Source organism: Aegilops tauschii, chromosome 3 (assembly GCF_002575655.3).
Source record: "Aegilops tauschii subsp. strangulata cultivar AL8/78 chromosome 3, Aet v6.0, whole genome shotgun sequence".
In the NCBI taxonomy this organism is placed as follows: Eukaryota; Viridiplantae; Streptophyta; class Magnoliopsida; order Poales; family Poaceae; genus Aegilops; species Aegilops tauschii.
In genome coordinates this window covers 64,161,495-64,182,595 of record NC_053037.3, presented here as the reverse complement: position 1 = coordinate 64,182,595, position 21,101 = coordinate 64,161,495, and the positions used below count along the sequence as shown (strand labels likewise).

The window sequence follows — 21,101 nt, the reverse complement described above, 5'->3', positions numbered from 1 at the left end:
ATATCATCCTTTGTGTGTGTGTGTGTGTGTGTTGGGGGGGGGGGGATGAGTGCTTATTGTAGCGAATGCTTCACCTTGTTTTTTTATTACTAGCTAGCTACTACTAATTTGCATGCAATAATATTTAGTTGTGTGACTAGCTACTACTACCAAGTTTAATTACCAACATTGTATATTTGAAGATAGAAGATATGCATACTCAGTTTAACTATCTTTTGCATGTGGATGATGCAATTTCGGTGTTATATTTTAGAACTACGAAGTTATTGCATGTGTTCTTTTAGAAACACCATACAAATATAAATGCATGATCACTGGATGATCATGTATCTTCAACCCCGTGCGATGTTATCTATAGGATCTGGGATGGTTGGAAGACGGAAAGCTCACTCTATTGCAAGGGTTAACATAAAAGCAAGGGTAGTCGTACATATGTTTGGAGATGCGATTCATGCGGTCGTGTGCCCCTGTTTGGCTGAGCCACTTCCAATGGATGTAACATATAGTTATTTGCGTGATGTTGATGTTGTGTTGAATTATTGTGACCGCTATATTTATTTAGTTGTGATGGTCTTTTTATGGTATAATGGGTTGAAAAAGAAAGTTCATAAATTTGGCGAGGGACTACATGGGTTCGAAAAAGAATGCTAAATAATCCAGGCCTAAATGCATAGGAAAGACAATGAGATAAAATTCAATTTGGTTCTAAATGGGCCAACCCATTTAATATAGGATGGACCCTAATTGGATACATAATTATGATGGGGCAACCGTTAAAGAAATATTGCGTCACACGTGTGTCCAACTATATAATTAATGGGCCAAAACTAACAGAGTAAACTCTACCATAAATTTAACAAAGTAAACTAAAATTTCTCAGGAAAAAGTAAACTAAAAATGGGGTTAACCATTACTAAAACTACCATATAGTCCAAGTCTTTGATTCCTCATAGTCGAAGGAGAATGAAATGACGATGACGTTTTAGGGTTTTATGGAGTTATTGGACAACGGTTAGACATCTTTGGGGCCGGTATGTTTGGCTTAAGCTCAACTTAGCCCAATCAAAATTTTGGCTATGCAATATTTTGGTCAACCTTTTGCTTGCCCATGCACTTACCAACACTGTTTAAATAGTTTAGCTAGAGTTGCCAATAAAAGTCATGTGCAGGCCAACATGTTGACAACCATCCAAACAAGCACCAAAGTTTGGTCATGACCAAATAATGGGAAGGGTAGGTATTGGCAACCATCCAAACACACCATAAGTCCCAAAAAAGACCTTTTCCTCCCTTTGTGAGTACATTGACGACCGTGCCTACATTCCAGATTCCCATCTGATTCCTCTGGCGGAAAACTCCTCACAGCCAGCGTTTGTGAGGAATGCCAATGTCGCTCATATTTGAGAGCGCTTATCTTCAATCAACAATGCGAGCATAACAAGAGCGCACACATTTGCGAGAAATGCATAGCATATTAGCATATGCCGCGCTCAATTAGAGTTTAGAGAGCTCTCATCTCCGATGAAAAACATAAACATGACACGAGCATATACACCCGGAGCGTCCTTTCTTCTTTTCTTCCAGATTTATAGAAAATCAAGGCCGAGAAAATGAATTACGGAGTGCTATTTACTCCTAGTACCAGCCATGCATGCATGCAGACTTTATTTCTACTTACTGTACATTGCATGGCGATGGCAAACGGCATCACCTATCCGCCGCTGCTGCTTGCCGTGCACTGATCTGATCTGACGGTCACGGAGTCATGGGTCGAAGACGGCGTCGCCGCACTTGCACTTCCACCTGACGGGCTCGTAGTTGGCGCACAGCGGCCGGACTCCGGCGCGCACCTGCACGGCCGTGCACGGCGCGCAGCCGCCGCACCTCTGCTCGCACACGCAGCACGGCGGCCTCGACCCTACCCTGCTCAGCCGCTGCTCCTCCCCTCCTCCTCCTCCTCTCGCGCTCACCTGAACAATCAACCAACGCGTCATGCATCATGCGTGTACATATGTGCTGCATGCATCAAGCGACCACAAGGTGCTGGAAAAACAGACGGCGAGCTACGAAGAGATGTACCGGCGATGCGCGCGGCTCCTCTGCTCTGGACACGGCGAGCACAAGGAGGCAGCAGGCGAGGAAGAAGAGCCAGGCCGCCACGTCGCGCTCCCGCGGCCTGCGCCGCTGCCGCCGAGCCCCACGCATCGGTCGATCACGCGACGCGAGGCCGGCAGTGAAATGGCAGGCCCAGAGCGTCTCCGACTTTGCTCTGCTCTCCGCTCCTCGTTTCCTAGGAGCACAAAGATCCTGTTGGAGCCGGCGCTCTTCTCCTGCTGCTCCTCCTCTGTTTCTGGGATAAGGTTTCCGCAGCCTAGCTAGGAGATGACTAGCTAGACGCGTGCATGTACTCCTAAATGAAATGGCGATGCCATGACCGGCTGCAGGCCGTGAGAGTTATGGGCACGGAAACTAGTCCATTGCTGCGTGGCTGTGGCCTGCGGGTGTGCATGCATGGGCGGCTGCCGCTTCAGAGAGTTCGGGCGTGCCGTCGTAGCATCGAAAGGCTACGGGGGTAGGAGTAGAGCGGATTTAGGAAAAGTGCGCAGGCTTTTCTCCTCCTCGGCCTGCCTAGGCTGCAGCGCTCCCTGCTGCTGCGTCGCAGCGGGGACCTCGCCTCGCATTAACGGCACATGGTTTTTTTTGGTGTCTGAGTTCGCTCTGCTTCTGCCTCTCGCTGGTTCAGTCCAACACGACGATTTTCACTGTGCCGGATGCCGGTAAACAGGGTAAAAATACGGCACTACATACACTCGTTTTCGGCGCATCTCTCCGGTAGATGCTTCAGAAGATCATCTAGTCATGTACCAGAATAATCAGAAACATTTCTCTCTTTGCCATCAATCATCTAAGTCACCAGAAAAGACACCGTTCATGAAATTCATCAAAGTTAGAATCCCACAACTGATACTACTAGTACTACATGGAGATGGAGAGCTCATTCGATCAAGAAAACATGGATAATAATTTTTTTAAATGGTTTTTTAATTGCATTTAAAAAAAATCAAGAACATTTACAAAAGATGGATATTAAAAAAATTGAACATTTTTTAAGATATTTGTGAGCTTTGTTTTGTAAAACGTGAACATTATTGGAAAGAAAGGCAACATTTAAAAAAAAACTCTAGTAAACACTTGTTGAAAATTCTAAACCTTCTCGGAAATTTAGAACATTTTAAAATATGATTTTATTGAAGCTTGTGAATATTTAAAAAAATGGAACATTTTTAGCATTCCGCAAACATATTTTGAAAACTGTGAACATTTTCTAGAAAAAGTGGAAAGGAAAAAACTGAAAAGGGGGAAACCAAAACGAAAAAAAGGACCGGAACCTTCTAGATCAGTCCCAAAACCGGATTTTTATAGAGCTACAGACCTGCACACTCACATCGCTCTGTGCGATTGGCCGACACCCTGTCATACATAGCAACAAATACTACCTCTGTACCAATTCAACTGTAAAAGCATGTACCAAAATATAAGATGATGCAAAAATGTCTTATATTTTAGTACGGAGTGAAGGAGGAAAAATCCTACACTTATAGGAAACGAGTTACGAAAGCTTAGGTAACTTTCCCTCAAAACACAATTCTCTTCCCCCCGAATTTAACTGGGGTGGGGCCCTCCTTCCCCACATCCCAATCATAATTTGTCATGTGGCTAATTACGTAACATTTACGTTAATGGCTTCGTAGGTATAAGAAAGCCCTGAAACAAGACATACGGAAAAGCCCCCCGCGTCGCCTAACCTAGGCGACACACGCGCCGATCGATCTACCTCAGAGCATCTCCAGCCGTGCCCCCAACAAGGCCACCCAGGCGATTTTTTGGCCGCCGGCGCCGAAAAATCGGCCCAGTCACGCCCCCAAAGGCCCTTTTTTCGCCGGCTCGGGCCGAAATTGGCGCCGGCGGACCCAGGCCGAACCTAGCGCGCTGGGGGCGCTTGGGGGCGTCAGCTGAATCGTTTTTGGCGCGAAAATAGGTGGCCCCTCCTTGGCAGCGACTCGGCTCTTCTCGTCGCTTCGTCGTCCTCATCGCCTCGGTTCCCGCAGGGGAATCAATGCCAAAGCTGCCGCGCGCTGCCGCGCCGGTCAGCCTCCTTCATTGATGCCTCACGGGCGGTGCAGTGAAGACAGGGCGACTCGCATACCTCGCCCTCCACGCGTACACATGGCGGCCACACAAGCGCCGCCTATATAAGCCGCCCGCCGTGTGGCGGCTTGGTTCCTGGATGGAGGCAGTTAGGCGACCCGGCGACCCGCCGTGCCCAGCGGCAGGGCGAGCGTGGTTGGGGAAAGAGAGGCGAGCGTGGTTTGTGTTTCGAATCAAAAGTGATCGAGTATCTTGATCGATGGTTACAGGCCCCTTTTATATGTCCCGAAGAGACACGACGATCCCTCGAGGGGGTGTCGGTTCTAGGAGATCGAAGGGAGGCGTCGGTTGCGGGACAAACCGCAACGACGGTTTGGGCAAGGGGAGATTTTCCCCTAATTACACAATTCCATGAACACATTTCGGGAATGTAGAATTTGGTAGAGACTTGGTAAATAAATCAGCAAGGTCGTCGCATGATTTGACTTGCAGAATGCTTATTTCCCCGCTTTTCTGAAGATTATGGGGAAAAAACATTTAGGAGAAATATGCTTGGTGATATTACTCTTTATGTATCCTGTTTGCATCTGCGCAACACAGGACACATTATCTTCATAGATAATGGTAGGTGATTCTATCGAACCAATTCCACATGACTGTTGTATGTGGTTTATCATTCTGCGAAGCCATACACATTCACATGTTGCTTCAAATAATGAAATTATTTCAGAATGATTGGTAGATGTTGCCACCAGAGTCTGTTTTGAAGACTTCCATGATATAGCAATGCCACCATGTAGGAACATGAAGCCGGTCTGAGATATGGCATTATGGGGATCAGATAAATAGCCGGCATCTTCATATCCAATCATATCAGAGTCCTAATTTTTCTGGAACTGGAAAAATAGACCAAGATCCTTTGTGCCTTGGAGATATCGAAAGATATTCTTCACTCCAGACCAATGACGTTTGGTGGGAGCCACGCTATGTCTAGCAAGTAGATTCACTGCAAATGCAATATCAGGTCTTGTGCAATTTGCAAGATACATAAGTGCTCCAACGGCACTGAGGTATGGAACTTCAGGTCCCAACACCTCTTCTCCATCATCCCTTGGTCTGAACGGATCTTTCTCCACATCAAGAAATCGAACCACCATGGGAGTTTTAGATGGATAGGATTTGTCCATATTGAATTTCTCCAATATTTTCTGGATATAGGCAGATTGGTGTACCATGATTCCCGAGGGAAGGTGCTCAAGTTGAATGCCTAAGCAAAATTTGGTTTTACCCAAATCCTTCATCTCAAATTCCATCTTTAGGTGATTGCGTGCTTCATCAATGTCTTGCCGATGATGTTGAGATCATCAACATACACAAAAATGATGCAAAATCATGTAGAGGACTTCTTGATGAAGACACATGGGCAATCAACACTATTGGAGTAACCTTTCTGAAGAAGGAACTCACTCAGTCGGTTGTACCACATCCGCCCCGACTGCCTTAAGCCATATAATGAATTATTCAGCTTTACACAATACATGTTGCGTTTTGCATTTTTATTCGGGACAGAGATTCCATCAGGAACCTTCATATATATGTCCGAATCTAGTGACCCGTAAAGATATGCGGCGACGACGTCCATCAACTACATAGATAGACGATTTTGCATTGCCAAGGATATAAGGTATTGGAAAGTGGTTGCACTCATTACTAGAGAATATGTTTCAGTGAAATCAATGTTGGGTTTCTGCGTGAAACCTTGTGCTACGAGCCTTGCTTTATATCTCACCACCTCATTGTTCTCATTCCATTTCCGGAGAAAAACCCATTTGAATCCCACAGGGAAAACACTGGGAGGTGTAGGTATTATTTCAGTGAATACCTTTCTTTTGTTAAGCGAGGCAATTTCTGCTTGGATTGCATCCTTCCATTTAGGCCAGTCGGAGCGCTTTTGACACTCAATGATAGACCTTGGATCATGATCAGTGAGAAGGGTATCTGCAATCATTTCAGCAAAATATATGTCGACAGTCGTAGTCCTACGGTCAAATGATTCTCCAGAATCAACATAGTTGATGGAAATTTCCTGCACCCCTAGTGACTCTTCGTGATTTCCCAATACGATCGAGTTTGGGTGTTCCGATGTCCCAGTCAGTTTGTGCACACTGGAACTGGGTTGTGAAAGTTGCCCTTCCACTGGGTGTATACTACCCATCAGGTGTTTGTCAACGTTGAGTTGACCTGCATTTACTGACTCCGAGGTTTTTCTCCTCGATTTCCTTTGCTGCTTGCTAGAAGCATGCTCCAGGTCAGAGGTCGTACTAGTCCCCCTCTTTTTAGGAATAGGGATTTGAGTGGTTTTTATTGGTACCTCCACTCGTTCTGGCGCGTTTCTGGCCGGGTTTAAGGATTTTGTAACACCTTTCAAATCAGTAAATGAATCTGGCAGATTATTTGCAAGATGTTGCAAATTAATGATCTTCCGAACTTGAAGTTCGTTCTCTTGGGTACGTGGATCAGAGGATGAAATGGCATGAGCATTCCAATCAATTTTCGGGCATTCTTTTTGGTACTTGAAATCTCCCCCTAATGCCGGAAAATGTTCCTCATTAAATATGCAATCAGCGTGATAGGCTGTGAATAGATCCCCAGTCAGTGTTCCAGGTACTTGATAATCGACGGCGATTTGTACCCCACATAGATCCCCAACTTCCTGTGTGGGCCCATAGATGTCCGTCGTGGTGGTGAGATCAGGATGTATGCAGCACATCCGAACTTACGCAGATGGGAAATGCTTGGAGGATTTCCACGTACCAATTCCAGAGGGGGAGAACTGTGATATGCAGTTGGCCTCAATTGTATCAAGTCAGCAACGTGTAAAACAGCGTGACCCCAACAAGAGGTTGGCAAGTTGCAATTCGTCAACAAAGGTCTTACAATGAGTTTGATCCTCTTAATCAATGCTTCAGCCAAACCATTTTGTGTATGGACATATGGAACAGAGTGCTGAACTTCAATCCCCAAAGCCATGCAATAATCATTGAAAGCACGTGAGGAGAATTCTACAGCATTGTCCATTCGAATTGACTTGATTCAACTTTCTGGATAATGGGCTTGCAACTTAATGACTTGCCTCATTATCTTGGCAAATGCATGATTTCGTGTGGATAGAAGACACACATGTGACCATCGTGTAGATGCGTCAATCAGAACCATGAAATACCGAAAAGGTCTAGATAATGGTTGAATGAGACGACAACTGTCTCCTTGAATACGTTCAAAGAACTGAAGTGGTTCAGCTTGTATTTTGAGGTGCGAGGGCCTCAAAATTAGCTTTCCCGTGGCACAAGATGTGCACACAAAATCAGAAGATTGAGGAAATTTTGACTCAAGCAAATTATGACCAATGGAATTGCTAGTAATTTTTCTCATCATCCCTATTCCAGGATGACCTAGGCGATCATGCCAGGTTTGGAATACGTTAACATTCTGGAAAATTACTTTGTATGCAACATGTTCCACGGGTTTGATGTACGTATAGTACAAACCAGACGATAGAGAAGGAATTTTCTCATGTACCTTTTTGCCATATCCGTGATCTTTAGTAAAGAGTAGATACTCCTCTTTGTTTTCTTCATGGGTTTCAATGTGAAAACCATTCTTACGGATATCTCGATAACTGATCAGGGTACGTGATGAGTCGGGATACAATAAAGCATCCTCAATCGTCACTTGTGTACCGCTTGGGAGGGTAAATATGGCACTTCCAATACCAACAATCAATGTATCGCGTCCAGCGATAGTTAGAATATCTCCATTCATCTTTTTCAGAGTTTGGAAATATTTCATCTCCTCAGTATGGAGTTTGTGGTACCACTGTCCACAAGGCATAATTCCTCTTCCATCGGATTGTCCCCGTAGAAAACGGCGGCGAGTGCTCCCTCTCTTCTCCTTTCTCTGTTGTTTCTTTTGCTCTCGCTGGCTGTTTTACGTGCGTGATAACGTGTTTCGAATCAAAAGTGATCGAGTATCTTGATCGATGGTTACAGGCCCCTTTTATATGTCCCGAAGAGACACGACGATCCCTCGACGGGGCGTCGGTTCCAGAAGATCGAAGGAAGGCGTCGGTTGCGGGACAAACCGCAACGACGTTTAGGCAAGGGGAGATTTTTCCCTAATTACAGAATTAGTTTTAACAGTTTGAAGTTACATCGAGCAGCCCCGAGCAGGCTCATGCAGTCATGGCCTTGTACGTGTACGTGATGGGGGGGCACGGCCCCCTCAGTCTTCTATTGTGACGCCCGGATAATTAGACTACAGTAATCCCCTGGTAATGAGTGCCAAGTCATCACAATTAGTTTGCCAAACATCACTTGGTTCCAAATCAAACTCAAATTCAAATTGCATGTCAAATTGTTTTCTTCAAAATTTAAAAGACAAAATGTTTGTTGAGTTGCAAATATTCTCTAAGTAATTAACATATACTAACCAACATTTTGTAAGGTATTTAAATGCCCAAAAATAACTAAAACAGGGTCAAAACAGTAACTTAAAATGCTTTTCCAAACTATAAAATTCCAAAACATTTAAGTAACTCCCAAACCTTTTTGTGGCAGAGTCTAAATTAGCAACACTATTTACGGACCAAGTTTCACATTTTATAAAACTAGTTTGCAATTAAAATTAAAGTCAAAACAGAAAGAATAAAAGTTACAAAACTATGAGAATAATAAAAGAGCTAAAGGGCACTATGCACTTGAGCCCACTAGCTATAGTACAGGCCCAACCCACCATAGCGGTCATCTCCTTCCCCTGTTCACCAGAGGCGCCGTGGACGCGGCATGCACGTCGACGCCGCCGATGCACACGCGTCGTTGATCCCGCGGTTCCATAGATGGGATAAGACCACCCTGGCCCCTCCTCGAACCCTAGGCCACCCCTTTCCTCTCGCACCCCCATGCCCTCTCACCCGAACGCCGCCGCTCGCTGTCGTCACCGCGTCGTCGCCGTTGCCATGGCCACGACCGCTCCCTGGCCGCACTGACTAGTCCAGGAGGACCGCCACCGTCGACTTCGTCCATCCAGAGCATCAAATCGAGCGGAGCCGTCCCGTGCGCTTGCCATCGACCTCCTATTCACCGCGTACATCATCGGCCGCCGTCGACGATTGCCTCGCCTCCAGTCCACCTCCGGCCTTCCCGTCGCTTCCGTTGGAACCATTGTGAGCTCCTCTTCCAAAAACCCCGCTCCCCCTGCTCTCCCCCTCGATCCGTCGCCTTTTAGCCGCCCGCACTTCGGCCGCCGTGGCTGGAGCTCAAGCTCCCGTGCGTGACCGCGCTGCTGCTGCTCTAGAACGTTGCTGCCCGTCGCCCCCTGCGCGCGCCCGGCCGCCGTGACCGCACCCGGCCGCCCGTGGCCGCGCCCCTGTGCCTGCAGCCATCTGCCACGCTGCACGCGGCTCCTCTTACCGCTGCTCCTGCTCCATGCGGCTGCTTGCTGCTGCTCTTTTGTTGTTGCCCCGCTGCTCACCCTGTTGGTGCTCTGCTCCCTGCCGCAAGGCCCTGCCTGTGCCGCTCGCCTTGGCCACCTCGACCGTGCCTTGCGCCCTCCCGTGCATGCCCCGCGTGCACGCCATGCCCACAGCTCGCGCGCCTCTCGTGTGGCTGCTCCTGGATGCCTCGTGTGCTTCAGGCCGTGGCTGCGCATGCCCAGCCGTGAGGCACGGCTAGACTAATGGCCGGTCCATTTAATTAGTAGTAGGTTAGATTAGGGGCTAAACTATCATATGCCAAGTGGGCCCTTGTACTTAATTAGTTTAGTTAATTGGGTAGGCCTATTTCTATTATTAGGTGTAGTCTATGACATGTGGGCCAAACTCCCTGTTGACTGGTCACCCTGGACTAGGTCAACCCAACCATTGGACCCCACTTGTAAGCCACTGAAACTAAGCTGCTGCTGTGTGCACCTAGCCAATTCCTTTTTAAATTCGAATTAATAATATTCAAAATAATAAAACTTTAGAATTTCATAAAAAATAATCCGTAACTCGGATGAAATTACTTTGTACATGAAAGTTGCTCAGAACGACGAGACGAATCCGAATACGCAGCCCGTTCGTCCGCCACACATCCCTAGCATAGCAAACACGCAACTTTCCCCCTCCGGCTCGTTTGTCCGAAAATGCCAAACACCGGGAATACTTTCCCGGATGTTTTCCCCCTTTGCCGGTATCACCTAGTACTGCGTTAGCTCACCCCTGCACCACGTATTGCCTTGTTATATTTTGTGATGCTTTGTTTGCTCCGTATTTATTGTTTCTTCCCCCCTCTTCTTCTCCGGTAGACCCCGAGACCGGCGTTGATGCGATTGAGTACGACTACGTCACCGACGACCCCTCCTTCTTGGCTGAGCTTCCAGGCAAGCCCCCCCCTTGATCACCAGATATCGCCTATTCTTCTCTATACTGCTTGCATTAGAGTAGTGTAGCAAGTTACTGCTTTCGGTTAATCCTATTCTGCTGCATAGCCTGTCATTGTTGCTACAGTTGTTACCCTTACCTGCTATCCTACTGCTTAGTATAGGATGCTAGTGTTCCATCAGTGGCCCTACACTCTTGTCCGTCTGCCATGCTATACTACTGGGCCGTGATCACTTCGGGAGGTGATCACGGGTATATATACTTTATACACATGACACATGTGGTGACTAAAGTCGGGTCGACTCGTTGAGTACCCGCAAGTGATTCTGATGAGGGGGCTGAAAGGACAGGTGGCTCCATCCCGGTAGAGGTGGGCCTGGGTTCCTGACGGCCCCCGACTGTTACTTTATGGCGGAGCGACAGGGCAGGTTGAGACCACCTAGGAGAGAGGTGGGCCTGGCCCTGGTCGGCGTTCGCGGATACTTAACACGCTTAACGAGATCTTGGTATTTGATCTGAGTCTGGCCATTTGGTCTATACGCACTAACTAACTACGCGGGAACAGTTATGGGCACTCGACGTCGTGGTATCAGCCGAAGCTCTTCTTGACGTCAGCGACGGAGCGGCGCGCGCCGGATTGGACTGGAACGCCTGCTAGGCTAGGTCTGCTTCCGGCCGCGTACGCAACGTGCAGGTGTGCAATGGGCGATGGGCCCAGACCCCTGCGCGCATAGGATTTAGACCGGCGTGTTGACCTCTCTGTTGAGCCTAGGTGGGGCTGCGACGTGTTGATCTTCCGAGGCCGGGCATGACCCAGAAAAGTGTGTCCGGCCAAATGGGATCGAGCGTGTTGGGTTATGTGGTGCACCCCTGCAGGGAAGTTTATCTATTCGAATAGCCGTGTTCCTCGGTAAAAGGACGACCCGGAGTTGTACCTTGACCTTATGACAACTAGAACTGGATACTTAATAAAATACACCCTTTCAAGTGCCAGATACAACCCGGTGATCGCTCTCTAACAGGGCGACGAGGAGGGGATCGCCGGGTAGGATTATGCTATACGATGCTACTTGGAGGACTTCAATCTACTCTCTTCTACATGCTGCAAGATGGAGATGGCCAGAAGCGTAGTCTTCGACAGGACTAGCTATCCCCCCCTTATTCTGGCATTCTGCAGTTCAGTCCACCGATATGGTCCTTTACACATATACCCATGCATATGTAGTGTAGCTCCTTGCTTGCGAGTACTTTGGATGAGTACTCACGGTTGCCTTTCTCCCTCTTTTCCCCTTTCTATACCTGATTGTCGCAACCAGATGCTGGAGTCCAGAAGCTAGAGATCCCGAGGATGATTCTACATGGAGTTCGGCTTCGAGGAGTAGTTAGGAGGTCCCAGGCAGGAGGCCTTGCCTTTTCGATCGTTACTACTTTTGTGCTAGCCTTCTTAAGGCAAACTTGTTTAACTTATGTCTGTACTCAGATATTGTTGCTTCCGCTGACTCGTCTATGATCGAGCACTTGTATTCTAGCCCTCGAGGCCCCTGGCTTGTATTATGATGCTTGTATGACTTACTTATGTTGTAGAGTTGTGTTGTGATATCTTTCCCGTGAGTCCCTGATCTTGATCGTACACATTTGCGTGCATGATTAGTCTACGGTCAAATCGGGGGCGTCACAAGTTGGTATCAGAGCCGACTGCCTGTAGGAATCCCCCTTTCCAACTCCTTGGCCAAAGTCGAGTCTAGTCATTGAAAAACTTTTACTAACATGGCTGTGTGGCTTACGGGCCCACGTCGTCATTGGGTGGTACTAGGTTCTTTTACTCCTTGTCTATACTCTGGGACTCTGATCTCTCTTCTATTCGGGTTAAACGAATTTTGCTAATTCTAACATTAGGATCTCGTTATCACTTTCACCCGGAGAGCCCCTTATTACTGATGATCGTCTGCTGCACGTGAGGACCCTGAAGACACTCTCCGTTGTTAACCCGAGAACTTGTTTTCATCGCTTTTGCAATTCCCTTCCATCGATAAACTCCTATGGATAACCACGTATACTCACCATTCATACAATGTTTCCCAGTTGATCTTGTTATTACAAGATACCCTGAAATCCTCTCTATTGTTCCGAGAATATTTTGTGCCTACTATCTTGCAGTTCTTGCCACCTGAATATCCCTACGGACAATTTCTCGCACTTATAGAGTATCCGCTCATCCCCAGATGATTCGTGTGTCTCACAAAATTCTTCGGAATACTTTTCGATCTTTCGAAAATCCTCTATAGCCTGTTATTCTTGAAATTCTTGCCTGCTTGCATTATGGTTAATTCCATATGACTAGTAGTCTTCGATAACAGGTTATCCTTTTTAAAAATTATCTTTCTGACTCAGACGTCATTCCGGACATGAGTTGGTTCTCGGCAATTCAAACCTTTATTGATTGTCCAACTAAGTGTTTTCAACTTATCCATCCTTGATCAGAGCGTCTGCTTCTGATCCTTCGTTTTGGAAACCATAATTTCTTTCTATTTAAGCATCAGACTAATCAGGTGATTCTTGAATCTGATGCCTCTGCATTCTTTCTTCCTCCGAGTGAGTATCGATACTCACATCAGCTCCGTTGTGGATCGCCCGATCCATTGTTGGATTTTTATCCGACAACGTCCTTCATATTCAATCACTTTGTGAGTTCTTCCGCTGATACATAATGCCTTTGGTAAATTGTATCCTCTGCTTGGCCAACCATGCTATGCTTTCGAGCTTGTGTATTTACTTTTGAAACTTGTGGTATATGTTACTAAGATGCCCGATGGGTTGAACCTATGCCTTCCCCTAATCCGTGAGAACCCAAAAGTTTTCACAAGTCATACTCTTCCGGTGTTCTACCAGATAAAATTCCAACACTACAGTTTTATCAAAGCGAGAGGTGAATGAAATGATATGCATTAAAGAAGTGGGAGTCGACCTTGAACTTCATGTTCATGCCCATGAAAATGATGTAGACCGTCTCGAAAGCTTCTTGCAAAATGATTATCCAGCTGTATGATTCTTTCAGTATTCTTGAAATTGATTCCTTACAGTTATGGTTCCGACCATGTTGTCCAGATCTAATATATCTGATGGGAATTCATTCCAGTGCCTCGTCTATTTTTGGCAAGGTTGAAGTATCTACTGTCATAGGTCAATGACCCGGTACTACTTCTATCATGTTCAACCTTCGAGTATTACCCCCTGGTATCTCGAAGATGTCTTGCCATTGCACCACATCTTACTAACTTTGTTGAAGTAATGTCTTTCCTTGTCGTAATCACTCTACGGGTTCTAGGTTGTTATCAACCGAGGACACCGACTAGTGAAATTATTCCGCACTACAAATCAAATACCCCTAGTATTTTTACGAGGAAATTATGAACTCAATCTGGTCATTCCTAGACTATCGGCTGCATCCTGGTCTTGCTATCTTTGACCGTGCTACCTCATCTTTCTCTGGTGCACGGATTCTTCAGTGTGTGAGCACGACTTACGTCGAGCTTTCAACATCATGTTGCTTGTCTTGAAAGGCAACCTTGGTTCCGAGCTTGCATCTTATATTTTGATCCTATAACTTGCCACTACGTCATTCCCTTGCTTGTTGCCGTTGTTGTTTGATTGCATCCTCTCGAAACCTCCCTGCAAATGTGTCGGATCACCTTCAACACTTTGACTTCTTCCGAGATGTCAACTGTGTTCATGATGAGAAATACCATCCTTGCCCCTCGATGAATTGTGTTATCATCGACAACATTCTTGCCTCCCCCCAACACAAACGTGTTCATATTTTGTGTTGTATCTTGATTTCCCTGCTATCTAGCTTATGATATGTTCTACCTTGGAGTATTACCATCTTTTATGTCAAGAATGTCGTGAGGATTACTCCACCTCTTAAGAATTCTTGGTACAGTGATACTTCTCACCATCACCATTCTTTCTTGGTCCCCGTGTTGTTTCTAAACGAAATACTGACAAATGGTCTGTGATGTGTAAATTCTAAACTTCTAGCAACCCTATTGCTTTGAAGTTATTGGTCTATAGTTTCATTCTACATCTATGGCTTAATGAATCATCATTCGAACATTGATCGTGCTACCTAGCCCATATTTCGGGTGCACATTTCAACCAATGTTTGACTGTGTATGTTTTCCTCGAGCATACATCATCATATCATTTGATCTGACTAATTTTATCTCCATGTTCACATAATTGTGGAAACCCATCTTTTTGAAGTCTTGATGAATTGTCGCTGAGTTCATCAGCTACCTCCTTATCCCTTCATTGGTTTAATGATGAGCTTTTGTTTCGGAACTCGCTTCCGTAGTAAATTTCCCGAGAATCTTACAATGTCGTCTCGTCAATTTGTTTTGCACCTTTTCTTCTCAGGCATCCTGAGTCTGAGGTATCCAAACACCGATCATATCTGAATCTCGGTCATATATGATGGTTGGAACATTTTTCCAAGAGTTATAACACTGGTCTTTAATGACCCGGTAAGGTGATGATTCCCAGCACACCTGGCGGGATGACCTGTTGTTATAGTTTCCTTATTAGCAAGGTTATCCATTCTTCCATGAGAAAATTGTAAGACTTATTCTACAAGTTTTTCCCGATGGATCCTTCCTGTATCCAAATTCTCATCTTTGCTTGAAGACCATGTCAATGCTATCTCGAAACATGTCTGTGGTACTCCGATTTTCAATAAGAGCATTTGAAGAACAATGCTAATTTTTTTTTTGTCCATTATCCAAACACCGTTGTATGGGTGATGTCATGAAATTTCTCTCCCCTTACCTAAAGGGTTTTTACTTCTATCCAATCATGGATATCATGCTCTGCTTGTCCTTGGGAAGGATATACCCCTGAAATATGTGTTTAAACACATTTTCCTTTCCATTGTTTTGTTTAATCTTTCTTGTGATCTATATGATCTAAGCAGTAATAATTTACTGCTTATGCAAACACCTCGATGTACAACTCTGTCAGTAAGACCGTGTTACTATTGTTGATGACATTTCGGTATCCACCGATGGACGAGAACTTTGCCTATTGGACCTTGGCCCGCAACGCCCACTTCGATTCCTCTTCTCGAAGAAGTTCTTTCAGCCTCATCTCCGCGTCAAGCTTGGCATGAAGCTCCGCGGCCGGCAGCACGGTTGTTTCTGCTTTTACATCTAGGGACTGAATAAGGGAAAGGAGCCTTTCCTTTTCGACCTTATAAATCCCGCTAAGATGCTTAGCCCACCCACGCAGGAAACTCCTCAAATGCCTAATCTTATTCTGCCAGCGCTGAAGAGCAGTCTTCCCTCCTAAATCCTTAGCCCATTCTCTGGCCACGAGATCAAGGAAGCCTTCTCGTTCAAACCAAGCCAGCTCAAAGGAGAACGCGTTTTTGTTTCCCAAGTGGGTGGCCTCACCAGAGTCCACAAATAACGGCGTGTGGTCAGAAATTCCACGGGACAAAGCCTGGACTGTTACTAGCGGGAACTTCTGTTCCCAATCGACACTAGCCAACACTCGATCCAACTTCTCATACGTCAGATTTGGCAGCGCGTTAGCCCAGGTGAATTTTCTACCCGAGAGCTCAATTTCTCTCAGGTCCAGACTTTCAATGATAGTATTGAACATGAACGACCATCTGCCGTCAAAGTTATCATTGTTCTTATCCTCACGCCTTCTAATTATATTGAAGTCACCCCCCACCAGGATAGGAAGCTGCTCGGAACCGCAAATCCGAACGAGATCAGCCAAGAACTCGGGCTTGAGTTCGGGCTGTGCGGCACCATATACCGCAACCAAAGCCCAATTAAACCCATCTTCCTTCGAACGCACCCGAAACTTGACTGCAAAGTCACCCATAACCACACTTCGAACCTCTAGCGCTTCGCATCTAACACCGAGTAAGATGCCACCCGATCTCCCTCTCGGTGGCAGGCAATGCCAATCAAAATCAATACCTCCCGACAAAGTATTTAGAAATTGTGGTGCAAAATTATCTCTACCAGTCTCCGATAGAGCGATAAAATCTAAACAATGCTCGACAGACGCCTCAGCAAGAAACCTTCTTTTAGCCAAGCCCTTTAGACCTCTGCTATTCCAAAAGATTCCTCTCATAGTTCATCATGGAATTTTTTAGCCGTACGAATCCTAGCACTCCTACGCACTGCGGACACCGGGTACACCTTCCTTTTCCACTTGCGCTTAGAGACATTTTGACTCTGCAACCGGTCCTCACAACCAGTCTCAAAAGGTGTAGCCAAAACCATCTCAGTAGAATCATCCTCTACATCCGCCGCAGGAATGGGCGGCATAAGATCCACACAAAAATTGTCGAGCGCCCTGACCCCCAGCGCATCAACCTCAGAATCACTCATGGGTTTAACCGCCGCAATATTACGAATCATCTCTAAGGCCCGCTCAGCCTCTAAATCCAGAAGATCATTAACAGAATTAGAGATTTCAGTGACATTACTACCTAGTGACACTCCTAATTGATTTGCATTTTCAACAATCTCATCATTGGAAAAATGCAGAATAGAATTAGAAGTATTGACCGACATACCAGTAGTGACCTCAACATCACGGAGCTTGGCCGCCCTCATGGCGCACCGCTGCTGTATGTCGTCCACATCCGGCTGAGTCTGGAGACGGCCACTCACCTGTCGCCCCTCAGACATCGGATCCTGAATCCCTCCAAACGCAATGACCTCCTCCCGAGAGATCCTGGTTGGGGTAAGGCCTCCTGCCTTTCCCCAACCGCTAGGCCGGCCCACCTGCACGGACTCCCCAGCAGACTCGCCAGGAAGTGGAAAGGCACTCACCGGGGCCTCAGACGTCTGGCGCGCCCCGCAGGACGGAGCCGACAGCGAGCGGGGTGAAGGGATCACATGGGTCGCCTGCCCAAACTCCCCACCCAGCACCGGAGAGGCCACCACCACAGGCGCCGCAGGAGAAGAGGGCTCCGGGGCCACCTGCCCCGAACCCTCTCCCAATGGCACAGCCACCACCAGCAGGGGGTAGACGCGACGGGAGGGGAAGAATCCGAGGCCACCTGCCCCAGACCCCTTCCCAACGAAGAGAAGGACACGGGTGCCACCTGCCCGGAATCCCCTACATCAGCAGGAGAAGTGCAGCCCGAGGCCGCCTGCCCCGGGACTCCTCCCGACAAACCAGCCACGAACACCGGCGTCACGTCCTGAGGGAGTACAGCGTGCTGAGCACGAGAGGGAGTGGCCACCTGCCGACCCACCTCCTCCTCTCCCCAGACCGAGGTCGGCGAATCCCCCAGAACCCCAGGAATAGTGCAAACAGTATCCTCAAACCCCAAAGCAGGCAACGCGAGCTCAAAAGCCTCCTCGGACTCCACCCGATCACTCCACAGCCTCGGGGGTGCAGAAGAGGGTTCGAAGGACCCAAATCTCAGAGTCGTTGTAGGCACTGAGGAGGGTGGGGCTGCTCCATCCCCGGACGTCGCGGTCTCGGACCCCGGTCCCATGGACATCTGTCGTCCAGAGTCCTCGACCGGCGACTCCATTGCCCCCGCGCTGCCGTCACCCTCGTACATATCCACGTCGGCCTCGTGAGACGCCGCAGCCAAAAGGCTCTCATCCTCAAACTCAATGACCAGATTATAAATCCTGCCTCGATAAGCCCACTTAACCACTTCCGGCACATACTCAATGTTCAGAATACTAACCAGAACCCGAGCAATCCCATGAGCTCTGGTGAACGCCATATCCACACGCTCAGGCTTCCTCACCAAAATGCCCAAGCTGGCCACAACCCGAGCATCCTGCAACGGCTTGGAGGGGCCCCCGGAGAATCGCAACCACGCTTGAGTGAGCGGCTTACCCTGAGGCTCCACGCGCTTCCACTCCTGAAACTCAAGGATGCCATCAGTTCCCGGCACCTTACACATCCCAAAACTCAGCAACCTCTGCAGATCCTCCACGGAAGGAAACTCAACTCTGAACATCTTATCAGCGAGACTGACAAGGTCCCACTGGAACTCCCCAGGGGCCAGCTCCCGAAGCCTCTGCACAATCTGTGTCTCAGAGACCTCCCCTCTGGTGACCTTGACAATCCCCGTAGTCATGCTCGGGGTCTCATCAGCAACCTCTCGCTCATTCGGAGACTCAAAAAACGTTAGCTCAGCACAATAAACTCCATACATCATGAGCGACGGTGCCTGATCTCGCAGTATCGGATAGTCCCCAGAGTCGTGTGCCAGCTTACCGCAGGTATCACATAACAGAGCCACACACTCCGCAATGAAGTGGCCCTTGTCTCCACATCGATAACAAAGCATCTTTTCCTTCTTGCGCACCCACTTGGACGCCCTATCAGACTCAGCCCTGTCCGTCATCTCCACAGACACATCAGCCATGACCTCGTTCTCAGGAACCTGAACAGTAGCAAGAGCCGTCACCACCTCCATAGCGTGACCGGGCAGCACTGGCTCCTCGGCAGCCCCGTAATCTGTCATCTGCTCGACAACAACAGGTGGGGGCGGAGGACGTGGACGGTACCGGCCCCCTCGACCGCCCCGACCACCACGATGGCCACGGTACCCTCCTCGCTGCCGATGACCCGGATCCGAAGGCCCCTCAACGAAGCCACCGGTAGGACCCAAGAACGGCCTCTCAACCGAGCCATCGCTTTGCCATGCATAGCCACGCCCGCCACCCGTGGACGAAGAACCACGATGCTGGCCAGCCCCGTAGGCATCGTAGCCGTCATCCCCCCACTGACCCCGGGGCACAGCCACAGTACCGTTGGACTGCGACGACGGAGACGGGCGAGCAACGACGTGGGGTGGAGGAGCCGGTCTAGGCGTCCCCCCGGCCCGCAGCTGCGACCGCAGCACCGCCTTGAGCCACCGGCCGAGGACCGGAGCCCGGTCCACCACGCCCGCCCGACCGGAGCCGGCGGCCTCCCCATGGGCGCTCCATCAGCATAGCGCGCCGCATCAGGGCCACCCGACCCGCGTCCCGCAGCGGCCTTGGGGAGTGGCACGCCACCACGACCAGCACCCGACTCCGACGCCGGCAGCGTGCCCCGGCCATTGCCTTGGCCCGGCGGCAGCGCGCCCCTGCCATTGCCTTGGCCCGGCGGTGTCGCCCCAGAAGCCCAACCAGCCTCGCTAGGCGCAGGCGGCCACTTCATGGGAGGAGGCGCGCCTCCAGAGCCAACCATCGCGCCGAGAGGGGGAATGCGGCGAGCCTGACCAGGTCCGGCAGTACGCAGGCGCGGCGCTCGACGAAGCAAAACCCTAGGGTGCGGCGACGGAGTAGGCGAAGACGATCGAAACGTGCATGCGCCCCTCCCCTCAGTATCGATTGGAACCAAGTCTGGCTGGGCCACATACCCACCAGACCTTGGCCCAACAATACTCACCGGCCCAACAGAATGCGGCTCAGCTCGGCCCAGGAGCAAATTCAAACGCTCCTGGCGAGCGCTTCTGATTTGGATCGCCGTGACTGCCGGCGACGATGCCGCGGTCACCTCCGACGCCGATCGAGAACTTTTCCGGCGAGCATTCTTACGTCTCTTGACCAAATTCCATGAATCCGGCCGAATGAGATCGAAAACAGTTAAATCTGGTAGACGTACCTTAGGCAAGGGGCCCTTCCACGGCCGGATCGCCGTCACCGCCGTTCTCCGGTGAACCACCCGGCGCAGCATCTCCTTGGTTTCTCCCGCATGAAGCCCGACCCTAGCCGGATCCTCGAGGGGCAAGACCTTGTCGACGGTGGAAGCGACCTCATCTTCTTCATACCCTACACCCAAGAACTCACACAACAGGTCGGAGGGCGTTGGAGTAGGCGGAGATGACGGCGCCGCATCCGCGTCTTCATCCCCCTCGTCCTCGTCTGCGTCGGCAAGGGCCCAGAACCGCCCCCCCACCTGCCGCCGCTCGCCGGAGGGAGCAGACCGCGACCCTGCCGGGATCCCGGCGGCCGCCCTCCCCGTCTTCATTGTGTTCGTCAAATCAACAATGTCCACGACCGGGATCTGATCAACCTGCACGCAATGACCAACGATAACAACATAGTTATCCAAGGAAATCCGAAGACCTACCTCGATCTGATCGCCGTCCGGTAGATAATCGCCGGCCAACACATCGTTTTCCAAATCCAACAGAGCCATCCATCGCGACGATGGTGAGAAACGAAGACGCCCCACGATCCATGTGTCGAGATCCGTCTCGTCCGAAAACTGAACCTGCCACTGCCGCAGCCTCGGCAGATCTCCTGTGCTCCCACCACCCGTCCTCATGCCGGGATCCGCTCCCGCTGCTGCCGCAGTCCCCGCCCCTCCACCCGACAGCGCCGCCGCACGAGTAGAGAGAGAGAGAGAGAGCGCCGACGACGTCGGGATAGAGCGAGGATCCACCGCGCTAGACCGCGATGAGCCGCAGGCCGCGCCGGCGCCGGCCTCGACGGACGACCGTGTCTCGTCAGGCGGCATCTCGTCGGGCGGCCTCATGTGACGGCGGAAACGG

The 21,101-nt window shown here is 49.2% G+C and overlaps 1 protein-coding gene across 1 annotated transcript; it reads right to left on the bottom strand.

Moving 5' to 3' along the window:
* Window positions 1-1,452: 1,452 nt before the first annotated feature.
* LOC123497550 (uncharacterized) lies at window positions 1,453-21,085 on the bottom strand. Its single transcript, XM_073510026.1, has 2 exons — window positions 20,210-21,085; window positions 1,453-1,970 (listed from the first exon to the last, which is right to left on the bottom strand). Exons 1-2 carry the CDS (start codon window positions 21,083-21,085, stop codon window positions 1,764-1,766), a joined length of 1,083 nt encoding a protein of 360 aa, XP_073366127.1. The 3' UTR covers window positions 1,453-1,763.
* Between the last annotated feature and the right edge of the window lie 16 nt (window positions 21,086-21,101).

What these genes read in the sequence shown, in the direction of transcription:
- LOC123497550 (XM_073510026.1), bottom strand. Translation starts at nt 21,085, where the DNA reads ATGAGGCCGCCCGACGAGATGCCGCCTGACGAGACACGGTCGTCCGTC. An exon ending in GGAAGGGCCCCTTGCCTAAG is followed by an intron (nt 1,971 to 20,209) that starts GTACGTCTACCA and finishes TTGATTGTTCAG; the next exon opens with GTGAGCGCGAGAGGAGGAGG.